The sequence below is a fragment of the Anolis sagrei genome, chromosome 4 (genome assembly GCF_037176765.1).
Source record: "Anolis sagrei isolate rAnoSag1 chromosome 4, rAnoSag1.mat, whole genome shotgun sequence".
In the NCBI taxonomy this organism is placed as follows: domain Eukaryota; kingdom Metazoa; phylum Chordata; class Lepidosauria; order Squamata; family Dactyloidae; genus Anolis; species Anolis sagrei.
The window spans coordinates 125,498,694-125,516,606 of NC_090024.1; the positions used below are offsets into that span (position 1 = coordinate 125,498,694).

The 17,913-nt window shown below is 40.8% G+C and overlaps 1 protein-coding gene across 1 annotated transcript in view; it reads right to left on the reverse strand.

Annotated features, from left to right (window-relative positions):
• Positions 1 to 17,913, reverse strand: part of QSOX1 (quiescin sulfhydryl oxidase 1) — a 112,105-nt gene that overhangs the window by 55,863 nt on the left and 38,329 nt on the right. The window contains exons 3-4 of the mRNA XM_060774455.2: positions 4,599 to 4,647; positions 1,534 to 1,636 (exon numbers count right to left, since the gene is read on the reverse strand). Coding sequence (XP_060630438.2) covers positions 1,534 to 1,636; positions 4,599 to 4,647 — 152 coding nt within the window. The remainder of the gene's footprint in view (positions 1 to 1,533; positions 1,637 to 4,598; positions 4,648 to 17,913) is intronic.

A 17,913-nucleotide genomic window follows, 5' to 3' on the forward strand; every position in this document is an offset into this window, starting at 1 on the left:
TTAGTCAGCACCAGCAAATGGATTTGGGTCACCAAGTTTATTAAAAACTAGCCATCCCCTGCCAGGCGTTGCTGTGGCCCAGTCTGGTGATCTGGAAAATAAAGTAATGAGAAAGTGTTGGTTTCTAATATATGTAATTTCTTTATGCTTGTGGGTAAACGGTATTTCTTGTTGTTTCTTTGTCAGGGTTGATGTCTGGTTTGCCTATTCTGGAAAATGCAAAGTTTAATTATCCTTCTTTAGGGGTCCCTTTCAGATCTATGATACTGTATCTGTCAAATGTGTGTGTGTGTGTGTGAATCATATATATCTATCTATATCTAGGGCTGGATGGCTCTTTCTCAGGAGGGCTTGATTATGTTTTCTTGCCCTGATGAAGGGAGTTGGATTGGAAGGCTTTTTAGGCAACATTTCTCAACCGGGGGTCGGGACCTCGGGGGGGGGGGGTCGCAAGGGGGTGTCAGAGGGGTCAGCAAAGACCACCAGAAAACACAGTATTTTCTGTTGGTCAAGGGGGTTCTGTGTGGAAATTTTGGTCCAATTCTGTTGTTGATGAGATTCAGAATGCTCTTTAATTGTAGGTGAACTTTAAATCCCAGCAACGACATCTCCCAAATGTCACTGTCTATTTCCCCCAAACTCCTCCAGTGTTCACATTTCGACATATTGAGTATCCATGCCAAGTTTGGTCTAGATCCTTGATTGTTTGAGTCCACAGTGCTCTCTCGGTGTAGGTAAACTACAACTCCAAAACTCAAGGTCAGTGCCCACCAAACCCTTCTAGTGTTTTCTGTTGGCCATGGGAGTCCTGTGTGCCAACTTTGGTTCAATTCCATCCTTGGTCGAGTTCAGAATGCTCTTTGATTATAGGTGAACTATAAATCCCAGCAACTATAACTCCCAAATGACAAAATCAATTTTTTGAGTGATGGTCACTCATTGGGTTGTTAGGTGTATTCTGTCCAAATTTGGAGTCAATTCGTCCAGTGGTTTTTGAGTTATGTTAATCCCACAAACAAACACTGCATTTTTTATTTCTATAGATCAGACCTCCTTAAGATCATTCCAAAAAGGATTCTTTTTGAAGCTAAGATTTTCCTTTTGATTGGGGAGGTTACTGGCCTGATTTTGTTCAATGGTATGGGAATAGCAAAAGGAATCTACTCACAGGATGAGTAGATCCACACAGAACCACACAGATAACACATATCACACATATAACACACATGAAGCACTTTACATGTTCTAAAGTGTTGTATAAATGCAAAAAATTGTCATTATAGGGTAACATGCTCAGGCAGGCATACTAATGACCGCACCTACAGAGCAAAGCACAGGTTCATTTTGACTCACAGTAGTTGGATATGTTTAAAATATAGAAAACAAACCAGTCTATAAAATTTAAGTAAAATAATTTACAATGGAAACATTCACTCCCCAGTTAATCTTTCAGCATGAGTACAAATGTGCATGTATTTGAACTCATGCAACCCAAAAGGGTCCATTTTACTTTGCGCTCAACTTCTAAGTTACCTGATTGGCTCCAGAGGTGGGCATGAAGGAGGCCACGTATCTTCATGCCTTTCTAATGAGGTGATTACGGATTCTCTGAGGCTCTGAATGTCATCTCCATGATCTGTGCAGAAAAGAAAGCTTATCGTAATTAATTCAAGAGCTTAAATTGCTTTTCCACATGCCATTTCCCACGTATGAATAAGAAGAAAACTTTCCAGTTGCCGTTTCTGCTATACCAGATCCCAAAGGATCATTAGCCTCAAAGTGTAAAGCTTCAAAGAACCCTCCTCGTTTGCAAAGCAGCTTGGTCCACTGTCTGTACAGCAGGCTGAATGTGTGGAAGAGATACCACACATGTGTGGAAGAGATACCACACATGCGCACCGGGATTGTGGTGCAGCTGGCTGAGTGTCAGCTGCATTAAGATCACTCTGACCAAAAGGTCATGAGTTCGAAGAAAGGCCAGGTTGGAGTGGGTTTCCAACCAATTGTGTAGCCTGTTGTCGACCTTTGCAACCCGAAAGACAGTTGCATCTGTCAAGTAGGAAAATTAGGTACCACCTTAAAGTGTGGGGAGGCTAAATTAACTAATTTATGAGGCCATAAAAAAGACTCCAGCAAAGCACTTCAGCAAGGAAGCATGCGGGGAATGCGAAAGTACTTCATCAGTGTCGCAGATGGACGACAGCTCTCCTGGCGGCCAGAAAAAGTTAAATAGCCTCTGTGTATGACTGTATATGTTGTATGTTAAAATTGGCATAGAATGTTTGCCATATATGTGTACACTGTGATCCGCCCTGAGTTTCCTGCGGGATGAGAAGGGCGGAATATAAATGCTGTAAATAAATAAATTGTTGCGCTAAGCGTATTTCAATCAAGTCCAATGCTGAAGACACAATAACATTACACCCAGGCAAGAGGAAAAAGAACAGAAAAACTTTACTCTTATCAGCAGGGTTAAAACATAAACTTGCAATGTTACAAACAGTGCAACGAACTTACATAGTCTTTGTAAGCAATACAGAATAAGGCTTCTTCATCTCCATCCAAATGAGAGAGCAGTAGAAATAGTTGAGCAAAATGCCTGAGCAAAGGCTCCTCAGAGCAAAAGCTAAACTGTATTCTAAAAACCATACAGTTATACCCCACCAGGTGTGGTCCAAAATTACTAGTTGACCTACATTAGCAGCTGCACATAATGATCAACAGCATAAGGTTTTCTTTAACACACAAACATTCTTGATCCTGTTACGACTTGGCTTCAAACTACAAGAAAGGAGATTCCATCTGAACATGAGGAAGAACTTCCTGACTGTGAGAATCGTTCAGCAGTGGAACTCTCTGCCCCGGAGTGTGGTGGAGGCTCCTTCTTTGGAAGCTTTTAAACAGAGGCTGGATGGCCATCTGTCAGGGGTGATTTGAATGCAATATTCTTGCTTCTAGGCAGGGGGTTGGACTGGATGGCCCATGAGGTCTCTTCCAACTCTTTGATTCTATGATTCTATGACTTACTGTAACATGTTGCACTACATATTAGGCTTTATCACAGGCTACATACATTCAGTCTTCTTTTGCTGCTGATATAAATATTGAATTGAAGGGCAAGAACTCAGCACCTCTGCCCTCTTGCTCAGCAGTTAGCAAATTGGGGGTCCCCAGCTCTTACTGGAGTTCAGCTCCCAAAGGCCCAAGCAGGTTGCCCAATGGTCAGGCATTCTAAGAGCTGCAGTCCAACAACAACTGAGGACCCAAGTTTGGTCATCAGTGGCTATGCTGGGACTCTGGAAGACAAAGTCCAACAAGGTCACTTTTCTAGCTCTGGCTTACATTTTAACAGCACCAGTTCCGAAGTAGGGATGCAAAGAATACACTCAATGGTTTCATCATTCACAAGAAAGCATGGTCTAACTGGCCAGTGAAGCAGGACAGGACTTTGGCAAAGAAACAACAATATCTGTAGATACCACTAGGCTTTTGCACAGGGGTCCTCAAACTTTTTAAACAGAGGGCCAGGTCACAGTCCCTCAAACTATTGGAGGGCCAGATTATAATTTGAAAAAAAAATGAATGAACTCCTATGCACACTGCACATATCTTATTTGTAGTGCAAAAACCACTTAAAAACAATATAATTAAAATGAGGAACAATTTTAACAAATGTAAACTTATTCGTTTTTTCAATGGGAAGTGTGGACCTGCCTTTGGCTGATGAGATAGGATTGTTGTTGTTGTTGTTGTTATGTGCTTTCAAGTCATTTCAGACTTAGGTTGACCCTGAGTGAGGACCGGGTAAATTACCTTGGAGGGCCGTATCCGGCCCTCAGGCCTTAGTTTGAGGACCCCTGCTTTTGCATATTCACACCCCCATGTCAGTACAGATCATACTGTGGGAAGAGGAAGGTAGATGTATGTCTCTTCCAATTGCCCACAGACTCAGGAGAGATACACATTCAGATGGCATTGTGTGACATGAAATGTAAAGGGAAAGTGCCTCTGTTCTGTGTACTTATGCACGTGTGAGGTGGAGAGCTTATGTGTGTTGGACTGTGGGTGTGGGAGAATGTTTGCATGAATGTGCACACCAGACAATATTGCGATCCGGTGATAAAAAAGTGTGTTCCCTGCAGTAATGAATTTCTAATTTTTATTATCCATTTTAAGCTTTGCCCCCGTGTTTCAATTTTTGGTATTTTTGAACAAAAATCTATAAATGTCAAATGTAAATCTCATCACCCCAAAATAAGACTGATTTGGCCACCTGCTGCTGATTGCAAGAGTCAAGGCAAGCTGAATTAATTTTTTAACAAATTCAGAAGCATTTAAATATGTTTGTGTGTGCAAAGAGACAGGGAATGACAAATACTAGAGATTATGTCTCATGGAAAAAAAACATTCTAAAGTTATCCCTCAGTTTTTAGGCTCACGTACACAATTTTTCCATATTTGCTTCCTAAATCAGGTAGAAGATATGAAGAGGATGAACCAGTTCACTCTAGGTTAACCCGGCCTGGTAAATCAAACTCCTATCAGCGCCTCAGTAGCAAGATTTTAAGTTAGGAAAGATTTTATTTCAGTATACATACGGTAGAGCCTGATGCCATCTTCAGGTTTCTTGGAGAATGCTTTAAAAAACTGGAAGGAAACAAAACATACAGTTAGGTTCAACCGCTAAGCACCACCTGTCTAAAGATCTCATCAGACACAAGTCCTCCCCAGTTTCCACACACTACTAAGACATTTCAGGGACAAAGTACCACAGAGTCCTTAACACAACGTAAGATTAGGCTGCTTACCTGAAACTGCCTTTCTTCGAGTGGTAGTCTGTGAAATTCACACACAGATGTGCATTACACAGACACCACACTAAAGAAGGTTAGGTTGCTTACCTGTAACCACCTTTCTTCGAGTGGTAGTCTGTGAAATTCACACCTGTGTGTGCATTTCACAGACACCACGCTGAAGAAAACTATTTTCAGTTGTCATCTGTTGCACTTTGTCCCTGAAATGTAGTAGAAGTGTAGAGAAACAGGGGGCGACAGGAGACAGGAGGAAACCTGGTGCTCCTAAAAATGAGCTCCTGAGGCTCCTGGGAATGAGAGAACATGGGATGAGATCTGTCAGATTTGTCCATGCTGAATTGTTTCAGTGACATGGAGGAATGGGCAGTCTCCTATACTCCACTTCTTTTACAAAATCCTTCTGCATGAGTCTGGAAGAGTAACTTTTTGTAATTATTGTTACCCTAAAGAATATTGCTATTATAAGATATCACAACTTTGCTTTCTCTGCATTTTCTAGGCGCTCCATGCAGTCATGACAGCCACATGACCTTGGAGGTGTCTACGGACAACGCTGGCTCTTCGGCTTAGAAATGGAGATGAGCACCACACCCCAGAGTCAGACATGACTGGACTTAATGTCAGGGGACTACCTTTACCTTTTTAGGCTTTCAAAATTGTGCTTTTGCTAACTTTTTAATAATAATAATAAATAATAAACTTTATTTGTATCCCGCTCCATCTCCCCGATGGGGACTCAGTGCGGCTTACATGAGGCCAAGCCCAAAACAACAATTACATGAAATAAAACAAAACCGAAAACGCAAATAATAAACAATAATAACGCAATTACATAAAACAAAGGACAGCATAGCAATATAAAATTACAATAAACACAATCACAATAACACGGACGAGCTACATGTAATGGATAAAAGAAAACTGGGTAGAAACAGATTAAAAACTCAGGCGAGATAAACACGAGATAAACAAGGACAGATTATTTGCGGAGGAGAGCTCGTTTTAGTGGCGGTCGTGAAGCTGTTTTGTTCTTTTTTTACCCACTATAGGAAGTTCGAATACCTATGAAAGTTCAGAACTGATTTATAGTAACCTTATAATTTTGTCTTAAATTTGAACATATCTTTATAAGTCATATCTCAAATCACATTGGGGCCCAAACATATTATTTTAACTATGGGAAGAAGAAGAACGAAAGTCAACAAAAATTTTCTTATTTTTTCTCTCTCTTCTTTTTCTTTTTTATCTCACTATTTTTATTAGTCTTAACATTGTATATATAATATTCTCTTTGTTTTGTGTTATCTCTATGTTATAACAAATAAAATACCATATAAAAAGGCATGGGAAGAGGGGATCCTGGCAATAATAATAACTTTATTCTTATATCCCATCACCATCTCCGCAGAGGGATTCAGGGTGGCTTACATGGGGACTAATCCCGGCACCAAGAAGAATTCACAAAATAGAATAATAACTTTTAATAATAATAATAAATAATATTTGTACATATAACAATAAACAATATAATTAAAACAATTAAAACCAAAAAAAGTAACGACATCATAAAAAGTATAAACAACCAATAGATGGAAAAGTGGGCATTTTCGGATTCAAGAGGGCAGGGTCTGTGCAAAACATAGAGAAAGTGATGAGAAAAACCCAAACAATAGGCAAAGGGATTTAAAATGTCACTGGTCTAATGGAGAGAAGGCATGCATGGGAGGAACGTGTGGCAACGTGGTTTATAATAACACTGGTCTGATGGAGGGAAGGAATGCAGGGGAGGAAGGGATCATGGAAAAGGGGGTTATAATATCACTAATATTCAAAATATCAATGGAAGAAAGGAAGGCATCGGAAAGACAGATCATGGCAAAAGGGTTTAAAATTCCCACAAATTCTCTCCCAAATGGGATGATGTCCATAGTAATCTTAGCTTTTGATATTGTTCTACAGTTAGCTTTTAATTTTGTTTTTCTGCAATTTTGAAGTTTTTCTTGATTAAAAATAAGAATGCGGAGTGGGTGGGGACTGCACTCACATGTGTGATGGTTCAGAATGTGGGACAGTACAGGAGAAAGGCTGGAGAACATAAACCGTCTGATAGGAATTGTAAAGCGAAACAATGTCCTATAAAATGGGAGGAGATGATACGCTAAGAAGACGATCTCCCTCGCCACCCTAACCCTAACCCTAAACTGCCATATAATCCAGTATCTGCTTTGAACTGGATTATATGGGTTTACACTGACAGTGTACATGGGGCCAAAGTCATCAAAATGTGCTATGGGGTGTGCAAATGTCATAACTAAATTTTAAAATCCTGTTTGGTTCATATGGCATCATGGAATGTTTGATGAGAAGATATGAGTGGCCGTGCATAAGAATCAGTGGCTGCATCTGTAATTTTAAAAGAGCTGCTGGGAGAGATCTTGTTGTGACTCAGCTGGAATCACAGAGTGATGGTATCAATTATTCTGAGAGGGATGATTAGATGGAAAGCAAGGATGTTCCTGTGTTAGACGAGGAAGACCAGGATCAGGGGGAAGTAGTTCAGTTGTTTCCCACAGCAAGGGTTGACGCTGGGGAAAGTGAAACTACTGAGACTGAGAGCCAGGTGCCTGATGAAGGAAGGGAGGATGTAGAAAGGGAGGATAGTTCTCTGCCAGCTAAGGAGGGATCTGACCTCGATGGGGATGGTGATTTAGATAGGGCTGATCGTTTGGAATTGAAAGTGCGAAGAAGTGTCAGGATTGCTGGGAGGCGAGAGGGAGAGAGGCCTGAGGCCATAGGAATGCCTTCATGCTGGCCCAAGAGTATGAAACAGACTGTTTGAATGTGCCTCAGTGTCAGAGCAACTTCACGCTTTAACCAAGAGACTTTGGGATTTATCTTGTAGCTTTTCATGTTCATGTTTTAGGATTTTGTCATGCACTTAAGGGACTTTGCCTTGCCTGTGTCTTCATGGATCTTGTTTGCCTGTGTACCTTGGATTGATATTTTGAAATTTACTTTTGCTTTTTGAACTTTTTATCTTTTATTTTCAATAAAACTACAAAGACAACAGCTGGTGTGTTCTTTGGTGTCTTAAGCAAGGTGGTTCTACTCTGAGGTGCGACAGATCTCCATATCCATCAAGTCAGCAGAGACTTGCTAAAGCTCTCAACTGTTGATTCAAAGTGTGTAAAAATCTGAGCAAATGGGAATTAAAAATGTGCCAATGCCAGGTTGTGTATCAGAAAAATATGACCTGTACCTGGTTCTCTCCTTAGTTCTTCTGGGGGACTTCTCTCAGCATTCATTATGGGGGTTTTGAATGCTTTAAAAACTTTAAAGGCCATTAAAAAATAAACAAGGTCCAGCCAAACAAGAGCTGAATTCTTGCCAATAGAATAGATTCTGCTTTGAAGACTCCAGGCACATGCAGATGAGGTATTACAAATAAAAACAAGAGAGAGAAAGGAAGAGAAAAACTCCCACAGTTGAAGAGAAAATGAACCAGCTCGGTGCTGGTAAAAGTCCTAGTGAACAAACAGATCTTCCAGCTACAGATGCAGGTGGGTTCTGAACACAATGTCCAGAAACACACAATCACAAGGACTTTTGGTTGCCTAAAAACCAAAGGAATTCAACTGTTGGAGCCTTTCCCATGAAAGCTGTGCCACAAGCTGAGTTGCTTGAGAGCAGCTCTTGTCTCAGTGCTCACAGGAGGCAACGACAAAACAGAGCAGCTTGAAGGGAACTTTCCCTTCTATTCCCCCCTCCCCCAGTCAAATAATAAAACAAAGCTTATCTACAGGGAAATCTACCTCCAAGCAATACAGTTTAATTCTTACTGGTTTCCAAAAACATACACCATCTTGAAAAATATGTGGCCATTATGCCGTGATAGATAAACATAGTTTCTTCCCATTTCATTCTTTTCCATCTAATGAAGCAGATTTAAGTCTGTGACAGGTTGTGCTATCCAACTTAATTCTCTCTGTTGACTCAAAGGTGCTACTGGATCGCTTTGCATACTGATCCAGATGAACATGGCTGTTTCTTTATATTTACAGAGGCCACTCTATTGGCTGCATTCCAATAAAGTGCTACTGGATATCGCTTTTGGCAATTAAGGTGTGATTTTGGCTGCTGTGCTAATAAAATTATCACTGGGTTACGAAAACTGTCATTTGGTGAATGGGTTGATGTATTTGGTACCATTATTAGAATCAAAGAAGAGCACTAAACTGTTTCTGACTCCTAAATGTCATAGAACATATCTGTGGAACACTATGAGAGTTGAATGAAAAGTAATGCCTCCACCTTCATTACTTGGGTTTGGATGGGAACATTTTAATAAATCAAACACAGAAATAATCCTTAGAATGTGCTCTTTAACTACCAGTATTCACTTTCCACATAATCACCAGACATTGGATACATTTCTGCCAACGATGAACAAGTTTTCTGAAGCCGTCACAGAAAAAGGTGACACTCTGTTTCTGCAACCAGCGTCTCACAGTTCTCTCATTCTGGGTACTAGGCCTGTTCAATGCATGGTTCTAAAGTACTTACAAAACTAAAGTTCTGGTGGTGAAAATTTCAGAACACTAACAAAACTATCAAAATTTCATTATAAATGGCAGATCATAATTGGTTCTGTCATAAAAATCACCAATAATGAAATAATAATTAAATTTTGAAAGAGTTATGAAATTTTCACCACCATAACTTTAGTTTTGTAAGTAGTTTAGAACCATGCATTGAACAGGCCTACTGGGTACCCATCATGCACAGATCTTCCGATAGCCAAGCAAAGCAATAATGTGACCCACACGTTCTTGTGAAATGCCAATTATGCTTGAAATTTCTCTCTGAGTGATACAACGATCGTCCTGAATCAATCTGTCAACCTTTTGCTTGTGAAACCCGGTGCTTGCTGTCACAGGACGTCCAACTCTTTGTTTGTCACACAAGTCAGATGTTCCCACCTCAACATCTTTAAACTTACTCGCCCAATGACGCACAGTAGTCACATCAACAAAATCACCATAAACAGCTTGCATTCTCAGATTAATCTCCTTTGGGGTGACACCTTCTGCTGTCAAGAATTCAATGACTGCACGTTGCTTAAGTCGCACTGACCAACTGTCTGTGCAGGGTTCCATACTTCGCACTTTAACAACACAACTGGCTTCCTGCCAAAATGGAACTGTAGAGGAGAGTCTACTGAACAAGCCAGTACCTGCTGCGTACCAGTACTGAGAAGTTACGAAGGTGGAGGCATTACTCCTCATTCAACCCTCATAGAAGAAGCAGCTTCATAGAGCTGCTGGAGTAGAAATGAACTCAGTAGCGGTGGACTACGGTGGCTCAGAGAGGCACGTCATATGTAGTGGCTATGAAGATCACACAATCATTGGGATGTTTCAGCTTGAGGACTCACATTTACTTCTGTCAAATTTTGGATTTCCAATGGATGAATACAGAGGCAACAATGAACTGAGAAAGTGGGATGGGAAGAAAAGGTACCATATGTTGGGAATTACCAAAACTATACTGTCAGTTTAATTAGCTTTTTATCTCTTTCCCCAGTAATAATTTTCTTACTGCTCTTGCTGCTCAGCTTAGTGGGAAAAGGAACAGAATGGGCTTCCCATTCAGCAGGTATATACAATTTTTATTACCCCAACAGCAGCTGTAATGCTTTCAAAATGCTTCCAGTACTAGGTTTTAGCTTGATATCTACCACCTGTCAAAAACACACACATCAAGGATTTGTTTAACAGGTTGGGCTGGACTTAAGATACTACGTATTTGTAGGCGTATTCAAAACATCAGCAAAGAAAGAGAAGGACACTGCCACGTCAGCTTGTGGCAAGCATGAAAACTGATGGGTAAAGGAGTGAATGAGAAGGAAGGAAAGACGTGTACATATTTTTTCATGTAATTTAGTGACAGGTTAAATGTGATGCAGGAGCTCTCTGATCTGGATTGTTCACGGTGTTTTGAGACATGCATTAGCATTAACAACCTCAAGGAGAGGAAAAAAGAGGAAGAAGCAAATTCCAGTTCCAAATCACACGGAAAGGAGCACTTATATTGCTCTTTTAACATTAGGAAATTAATCCACCCCCTGCCCCCCCCCCCCCGGCAGCTGCTTTTTACCATGTAAGGCAAAACATAGAGATACTAGCATTGTTTAGCCTCATGAAGATAAATAGCAGTATTTTATGGCCTTCAGTGACAGAGGTGTGTGTGTGTGTGATATATCTATATAAATAAAATAAAATGTAATGTTTGTTTGTGGGAGTAACATAATTCAAAAGCCACTGGATAAATGGACACCAAACTTGGACACTACATCCCTAACAGACCAACGAGTGACCATCACTGATACCCCCCCCCCCCAAAAAAAAGCAGTGGAGAGGAACCCAAAAATGGAAGAAGGGGAGAAGGAGGGAGGGAAAGAGGGAAAGAAGGAAGGAGGGAAGGAAAGAGGGAAGGAAGGAAGCAGAGAAGGATGGGAGGAAAGAAGGAAAGAAGGGAAAGAAAGGGGGGAACACAACGAAGAGGTAGAGAAGGAAGAAAGGAAAGAGAGAGGGAAGAAAAGAGGGAAGGAAGCAGAGAAGAATGGGAAAGAAAGAAAGAAAGAAAGGGGGGAAAGGGAGAACACAACAAAGAGGTAGGGAAGGAAGGAAAGAGAGGGAAGAAAGGAGGGAAGGAAAGAGGGAAGGAAGGAAGCAGAGAAAGATGGGAGGAAAGAAAAAAGATGGGAAAGAAAAGGGGGAACACAACAAAGAGGTAGAGAAGGAAGGAAGGAAAGAGAGAGGGAAGGAAGGAGGGAAGGAAAGAGGGAAAGAAGCAGAGATGGATGGGAGGGTGGAAAGAAAGAAAGAAGGGAAAGAAAAGGGGGAACACAACAAAGAGGTAGAGAAGGAAAGAAGGAAAGAGAGAGGGAAGGATGGATGGAACCAAAGAGCAAAGGAAGGAAAGAGGTAGATAAGGAAGAAAAGAGAGAAACGGAAGGGAAAGAAAAGGGGGGGGGGGGGTGGAAGGAAGGAGAGAAAGAAAGAAAGGAGAGAAAGAGGGAAGGAAGAAGGAGTGTGGTGGGTACAGCTAGTGTGTGAGTGTGTGTGTGTCTGTGTGTGTGTGTGTGTATATATATATATAATTTTTAAAGATGTGAGGAAAAATCACTGCTGGCAATGCAGTTCAAATTCAAATCAAGATCCCTCATGACTATTAGAAACTTAGCATAAGGTTGCTAATGTTGCCTAGAAAATGCCATATCCATTGTATCATGTTAGATAATACAATGATAATAGGAGTTCAGGTACATTGAATCTCTCACCCTATCACTGGCTGCTGGTGGCTGGAAAATAGATTAAAGCAGTGTTTCTCAAACTGCTCCTCCAGGTGTTTTGGACTTTAGCCCCCAGAAATCCCAGTCAGTTTACCAGTTGTTAGGAATTGTGAGCGATGAAGTCCAAAACATCTGGAGGAGCACAGTTTGAGAAATTCTGGATTAAAGGACGATGTACAATGGGGGAACAGAAACGATGGATTCTACATAGGGTAGTCTGGTGTTTCTTATGTAAGATCTGGCTGTGAAGAAAGGAAATGAAGAACTGACAACTCAACCTGCTTTAACCAGCCTCATCAGTAGTAGCAGAAATGGCAAAAAGTCATGAGATTTTATCTAGATCTTAAAGGTTAAAAGGTTCTGCCCTATGAAACCAAAAACTTACAACTATATTACAGGAAAGAAAATTTAGCCTTCAGGCTATATCCTGAAACCTGTCAGGGCCTGTTTTGTTGTTGTTTTTTTAATTGTGAGTGACCTGTTTCCATAACGCAAGTCATTATAAAAATTCATGCTATGTAACATGGTCTGAGTTTTCCTGTGTTCTTCCTCCCTTCTGCACCCCCTGTTCTTTCTGTGTCATATCATTCGGAAAGTGCAGTCTGTCTCGTGTTTATTGATCTGTAAACTGCTGTGGGAGATGTTCTAGTTCAAGAGAGGTATATGAACATTTTAAACAACGAATAAACCGAACAGTTTTGTCCTGAAACCCCCACGTAGAGACTTACTAAAAATTCCCAAAAAGCTTCAATATTCCTTTTCATAATAATGATTCAAAGTTAACCAGTTTATTTTAGCTGAAAATGGGAGATTCTAAACCAGGGGCCCTCAAACTAAGGCACGAGGGTCGGATACGGCCCTCCAAGGTCATTTACCTGGTCCTCGCTCAGGGTCAACCTAAGTCTGAAATGACCTGAAAACACACAACAACAACTATCTTATCTCTTCAGCCAAAAGCAGACCCACACTTCCCATTGAAATACAAATAAGGTTATATTTGTTCAAATTGTTCTTTATTTTAATTATTGTATTGTTTTAAAGTGTTTTTTGCACTACAAATAAGATATGTGCGCTGTGCATAGGAATTCATTCATGCTTTTTTCAAATAATAATAATAATAATGACACTTTATTTATACCCCGCTACCATCTCCCCAAGGGACTCGGTGCGGCTTACATGAGGCCGAGCCCAAATACAACAGTACAAGCAATAATAATAACAACAACAGTACAAGCAATTAAATAAAAACATAGACAATCAAATATACAAAATTAGCAATAAGACAACACACAATTAAAAACAGTGGGAAGGCCAAATGTAAAGTTAAAATGGAGAATAATGCTGGGACATGGACGAAAAGGTGATAGTGGCGTTTGTGGAAGGGCATACGAGCAGACCTAAAAATATAAAGTGCTTGGAGGACAAAGTGCTATGGGATCATTATTCCGGGAAGGCACACTGGAACAACCACGTCTTCAAGCTCCTCCTAAAGACTGCCAGAGTTGTGGCCTGTCTGATATCTTTAGGGAGAGAATTCCAGAGTCGAGGGGCCACCACCGAAAAGGCCCTCTCTCTCGTCCCCACCAATCGTGCCTGCGAGGCTGGTGGGATTGAGAGCAGGGCCTCTCCGGATGATCGAAGGGATCGTGCGGGTTCGTATACAGAGATGCGGTCACACAGGTAGGCGGGTCCCAAACCGTTCAGGGCTTTGTAGGTAAGAACCTGCACCTTGAATTGGGTCCGGTAGATGAATGGCAGCCAGTGGAGCTCCTTGAACAGGAGGGATGACCGCTCCCTGTAAGGAGCCCCAGTTAACAACCTGGCTGCCGCCCGTTGGATCAAATTATAATCCGACCCTCCAGCAGTTTGAGGGACTGTGACCTGGCCCTCTGTTTAAAAAGTTTGAGGACCCCTGTTCTAGACTAACACACTATGCTTCACATTGAAGATGTTTAGTGCAGAAAATTTTTATGTCCCCTTATGCAACATCATATAACACAATCAAAAAGGCAAAGTAATGCCATTCCAACCCAATCCATTTAAAAACTTTTGAGGTGGCCAGAAACTGAGTCATAAACAGATGACAAGTTTTCCACAAAGATTTTAGATTCTTGGATAGCTGCCACAGTCATTATATCTTTCTTTCAACAGAACTCAATAGGAGTTGTACTAGGGACCGATCATAACTTTTAGCAAATCTGCATAGTGATTATGAAAGTAATCAGTGGCTGGGATGTCCCAGTTAAACCACACCTTATCTGTGAAGTCAACAATTGCTTTATATGAGGTACAGTATTCCACCTGCAACAGGGAATGTTGTAACTGCTAAATTAATAGGAAAGATTGCTTGAGTGCTGAGGAAAGCACTATATAAATACTATATAAATAGCAAGTGCTGCTGATTTGAATTAAATTCTTTTACTATGAGAACAGGGTATGTTTCGATTCAATTTCGGTGAGGTTTTAGCATTTGATCTGAACTCTTCCAAAGCCTTTAATTAGTCTGCATAGCAACATATTTATGACCACAGAAATGAGCCTGGTTCATTGATCCAAGTCAACCACAGGACGTGACAATACACATGGAAGTGGGATAGACACGAGGCGCTGGACAAGAGCCAAATGGACATAGTCATGGCGAAAATCAGATTTTCCTAAACCTGGATTTGGCTTCTTGTTGTGTAACTGATACTAAACAGCCTTTCACATGCTTAGGCTTGTGGAATTACTTAGAAAAACACTTCTAATTTCTGGGCAGAACTTTTAAAAAAATACTCCTTTTTGCTCCCCAGCTGCAAGTTAGCATCCTTTTTGCTCCCCAGCTGCAAGTTAGCAAAAGTAGATATATCTGAGTGAAGGCTAATATCTGAGCACTGTATATACTCATATATAAGTTGGGGGGGGGGGGGGTCACCAAAAAAATTGAGCCAAAAAATCTGGATTGACTTATCTATGGATCAATGCTGGAAATGTTCTGTGCTCCCCAGTATTTGGGGCACTCGAGGGGAACAAAGCAACAGTGGCCATTTTGAATAGGGGCTTAATTTATCATCCTTGCAAGCCTCGGAAGTTTATTTGCAAGCCTTATGAGACCTAAATATCCCTGTTAAAAATGTCTGTCACTATTCTACTCTATCTCAAGTGACCAAAATGCCAGGTGCACTGCATTCTTTGGAGTCCCCCAAGTTGCTGCAGAACAGAAGGCGAGGAAGGAGGGGTGGCTGCCTTCTTTTTTCTGATTTGGACAAGGGAAAGCTAATGGGACGACAAAGCAAGTAAGAGAGAAGATTTTAAATTAAATTTATATATGGGGAAATATATAAAATAATCCCAACGCTGCTCAGCCAAATTATAACAATATACACCACCACTACAGACTAACTCACCAAAATATAGAGGGAGTATGGTTGCTGAACCAACTGTCTATTTAAAAGTTAGGAACTGGAAACCACTGGAACTGAGAGATTTAAAATGATTCTTCAAAAGATTTCCACTGCCACCATATTAATAATGAACAAGCTGTTTTTATGTGGAGAGTTTTTCCTGTGACCCACACTATGTCACTATAGTTTTCTTAGAGGCTGTTAAAAGCAGACTTGAATAATGCTTTGACCACAAAGGTATTCACACTGAGGCTGGTATAAGTTGCTAAAAATAACAAGAACGTTTATTGAACAGGCTCGAAATATTCAGGTACAAATGCTTAATGGTTTCAGTAAAATACTGGCATAAAAACTTGTGGTTGTGTTTGAGTGAAGATCTTAAAAACTTCTGGGTTACAAGTCTTAAAAGTTTCACCACAGAAGAGTACTTCAGGAAATGAATCTCTCATAGTAACTCCCAAAAATCCCCCTTAGGAAACTAGCCAAAAACCTGAACTAGCCTTCCTTAGGAAATGAACAGACCACTAACGGGGTGCTGTGCCACACAGTATTCCAGCTATTTACTCAATAACTGTTCTGAATACTACACAAAAGACTGACCCAAACTTCTTCTTCAAAGCCCAAACTGCTTTCGCTAACACCCATACTTCTTCTCTTGACCCTTTCCAAACTTCCAACTGGCAAACTGGGACCTCAAACCTCAGTTTAAAAGACACTTTTTCCTTCAGACCACTTAGGCTCTGCCCCCATCTTTCTAACTAATCCTAGCCTTCTGATTTTCCCTCCAAGACTAGAATACGCCCCCCTCAAGGCAAACCTAACTTAAAATGAAGTCTCCCTGTCCCCCTTTCCTAAAATGGATGCTTTGGCTTTGCCAGGCCCACTCCCTTAGGCTTAAGCTAGCCTGCTAAGGTAAGGGATTCATTACAGAGCCCCCTTTTTCAGGCTGCATTTTCATTTCCCCCCCCCCCTCATTTATATTATTTTCCTTATCTATATTTGGATAGACAGGTCAGCAGTGCAATTTAATACATACACATCCTGTTATAACCCCCCAAATAGGCAGATACCCTCCTTCTTGTTGGTTCTTCCGAAGTACATTCCCTCTATAATTTTTTAAAAAGGAAGGAAAATATTTGTTATGTGGCCCTACATTTTATCTTCAGCTTAGTCATGGGTTATAGCAAAACCCTTAATTTTGTCCTCACTGAGGTAACGTTATATATGAATGTACACATATAGCATAATATAGTAATATAGTACATAATATAGTATTATTGCGCCAAAGTGGACAGATTAGGACCTGCTTTGTTAAGTTGCTAAACAGTATCTTGGGAGAAAGGCAATAAATAAATGAAAATAAATGCTTACTCGTCCATGATGTGGATATTGGGTAAAATACCTATCCATTTCAGAGACATCTAAAGATCCTTTTGCTCTTGCATAATAGGCAATTAACAGATATCCTTGGAAGGATCACAGCTAATTTCCTCTAAAATCCTGTTTCTGTAAATGACGTGGGCCACAGGTAATGTGTTTAGCTGTGCAAATATCCCATACGCTCCCTCATGTTTCAATGCACACAGCAGTGCTCTCAGCCCATTTTTATGCTAAGATGTGCTACCAGTGTGCCAACACATTATATAAATGAGCCAGTACTCATGTTAAGTGCCTTTAAACAGGATATGGTATGGTCATAATGTTTACCAGAACAACATCACTTAACCATTAGCTCACGTTAATGGATTTATAAAGCACAGGATGATTTAAAAGTATAAACCAGGCTTAGAACAACAAAGCTTAGCATGCTTCCAGGTCTCCCAAGTTAAACAGACTCACTGGTTCTTAGGGAGGAGATGCAGGCAGTTTAGTTTTGTGTTTTCTTTGGACATGGGTTTGTAAGACTATTTCAACTACAGTATTTAACCAAATAACTTTTGGCTGAAAAACTGAGGGCTAGAAAATCAGCTCTTCCATCCATGCCAAAAACATGTGGTAATGGGTTCTCCTGTTATCTGGGCACCAGCGTTAAGGGGAATCGTCTTCCCTCCAGGTAAACAAAGGGTTAATGATGGTTTAAGTTGCATGTATTTGGATCAGCATCATGCAAGAGCCATAGATAGCAAGAGACGATTGCCCAATGTTTCCAAGTTTGTTTTGTTTTTTGTCGTGTCAGGAGCGACTTGAGAAACTGCAAGTCACTTCTGCTGTGAGAGAATTGGCCGTCTGCAAGGATGTTGCCCAGGGGATGCCCGGGTGTTTTGATGCTTTATCATCCTTGTGAGAGGCTTCTCTCATGTCCCCGCATGAGGAGCTGGAGCTGATAGAGGGAGCTCATCCACGCTCTCTCCAGATTCGAACC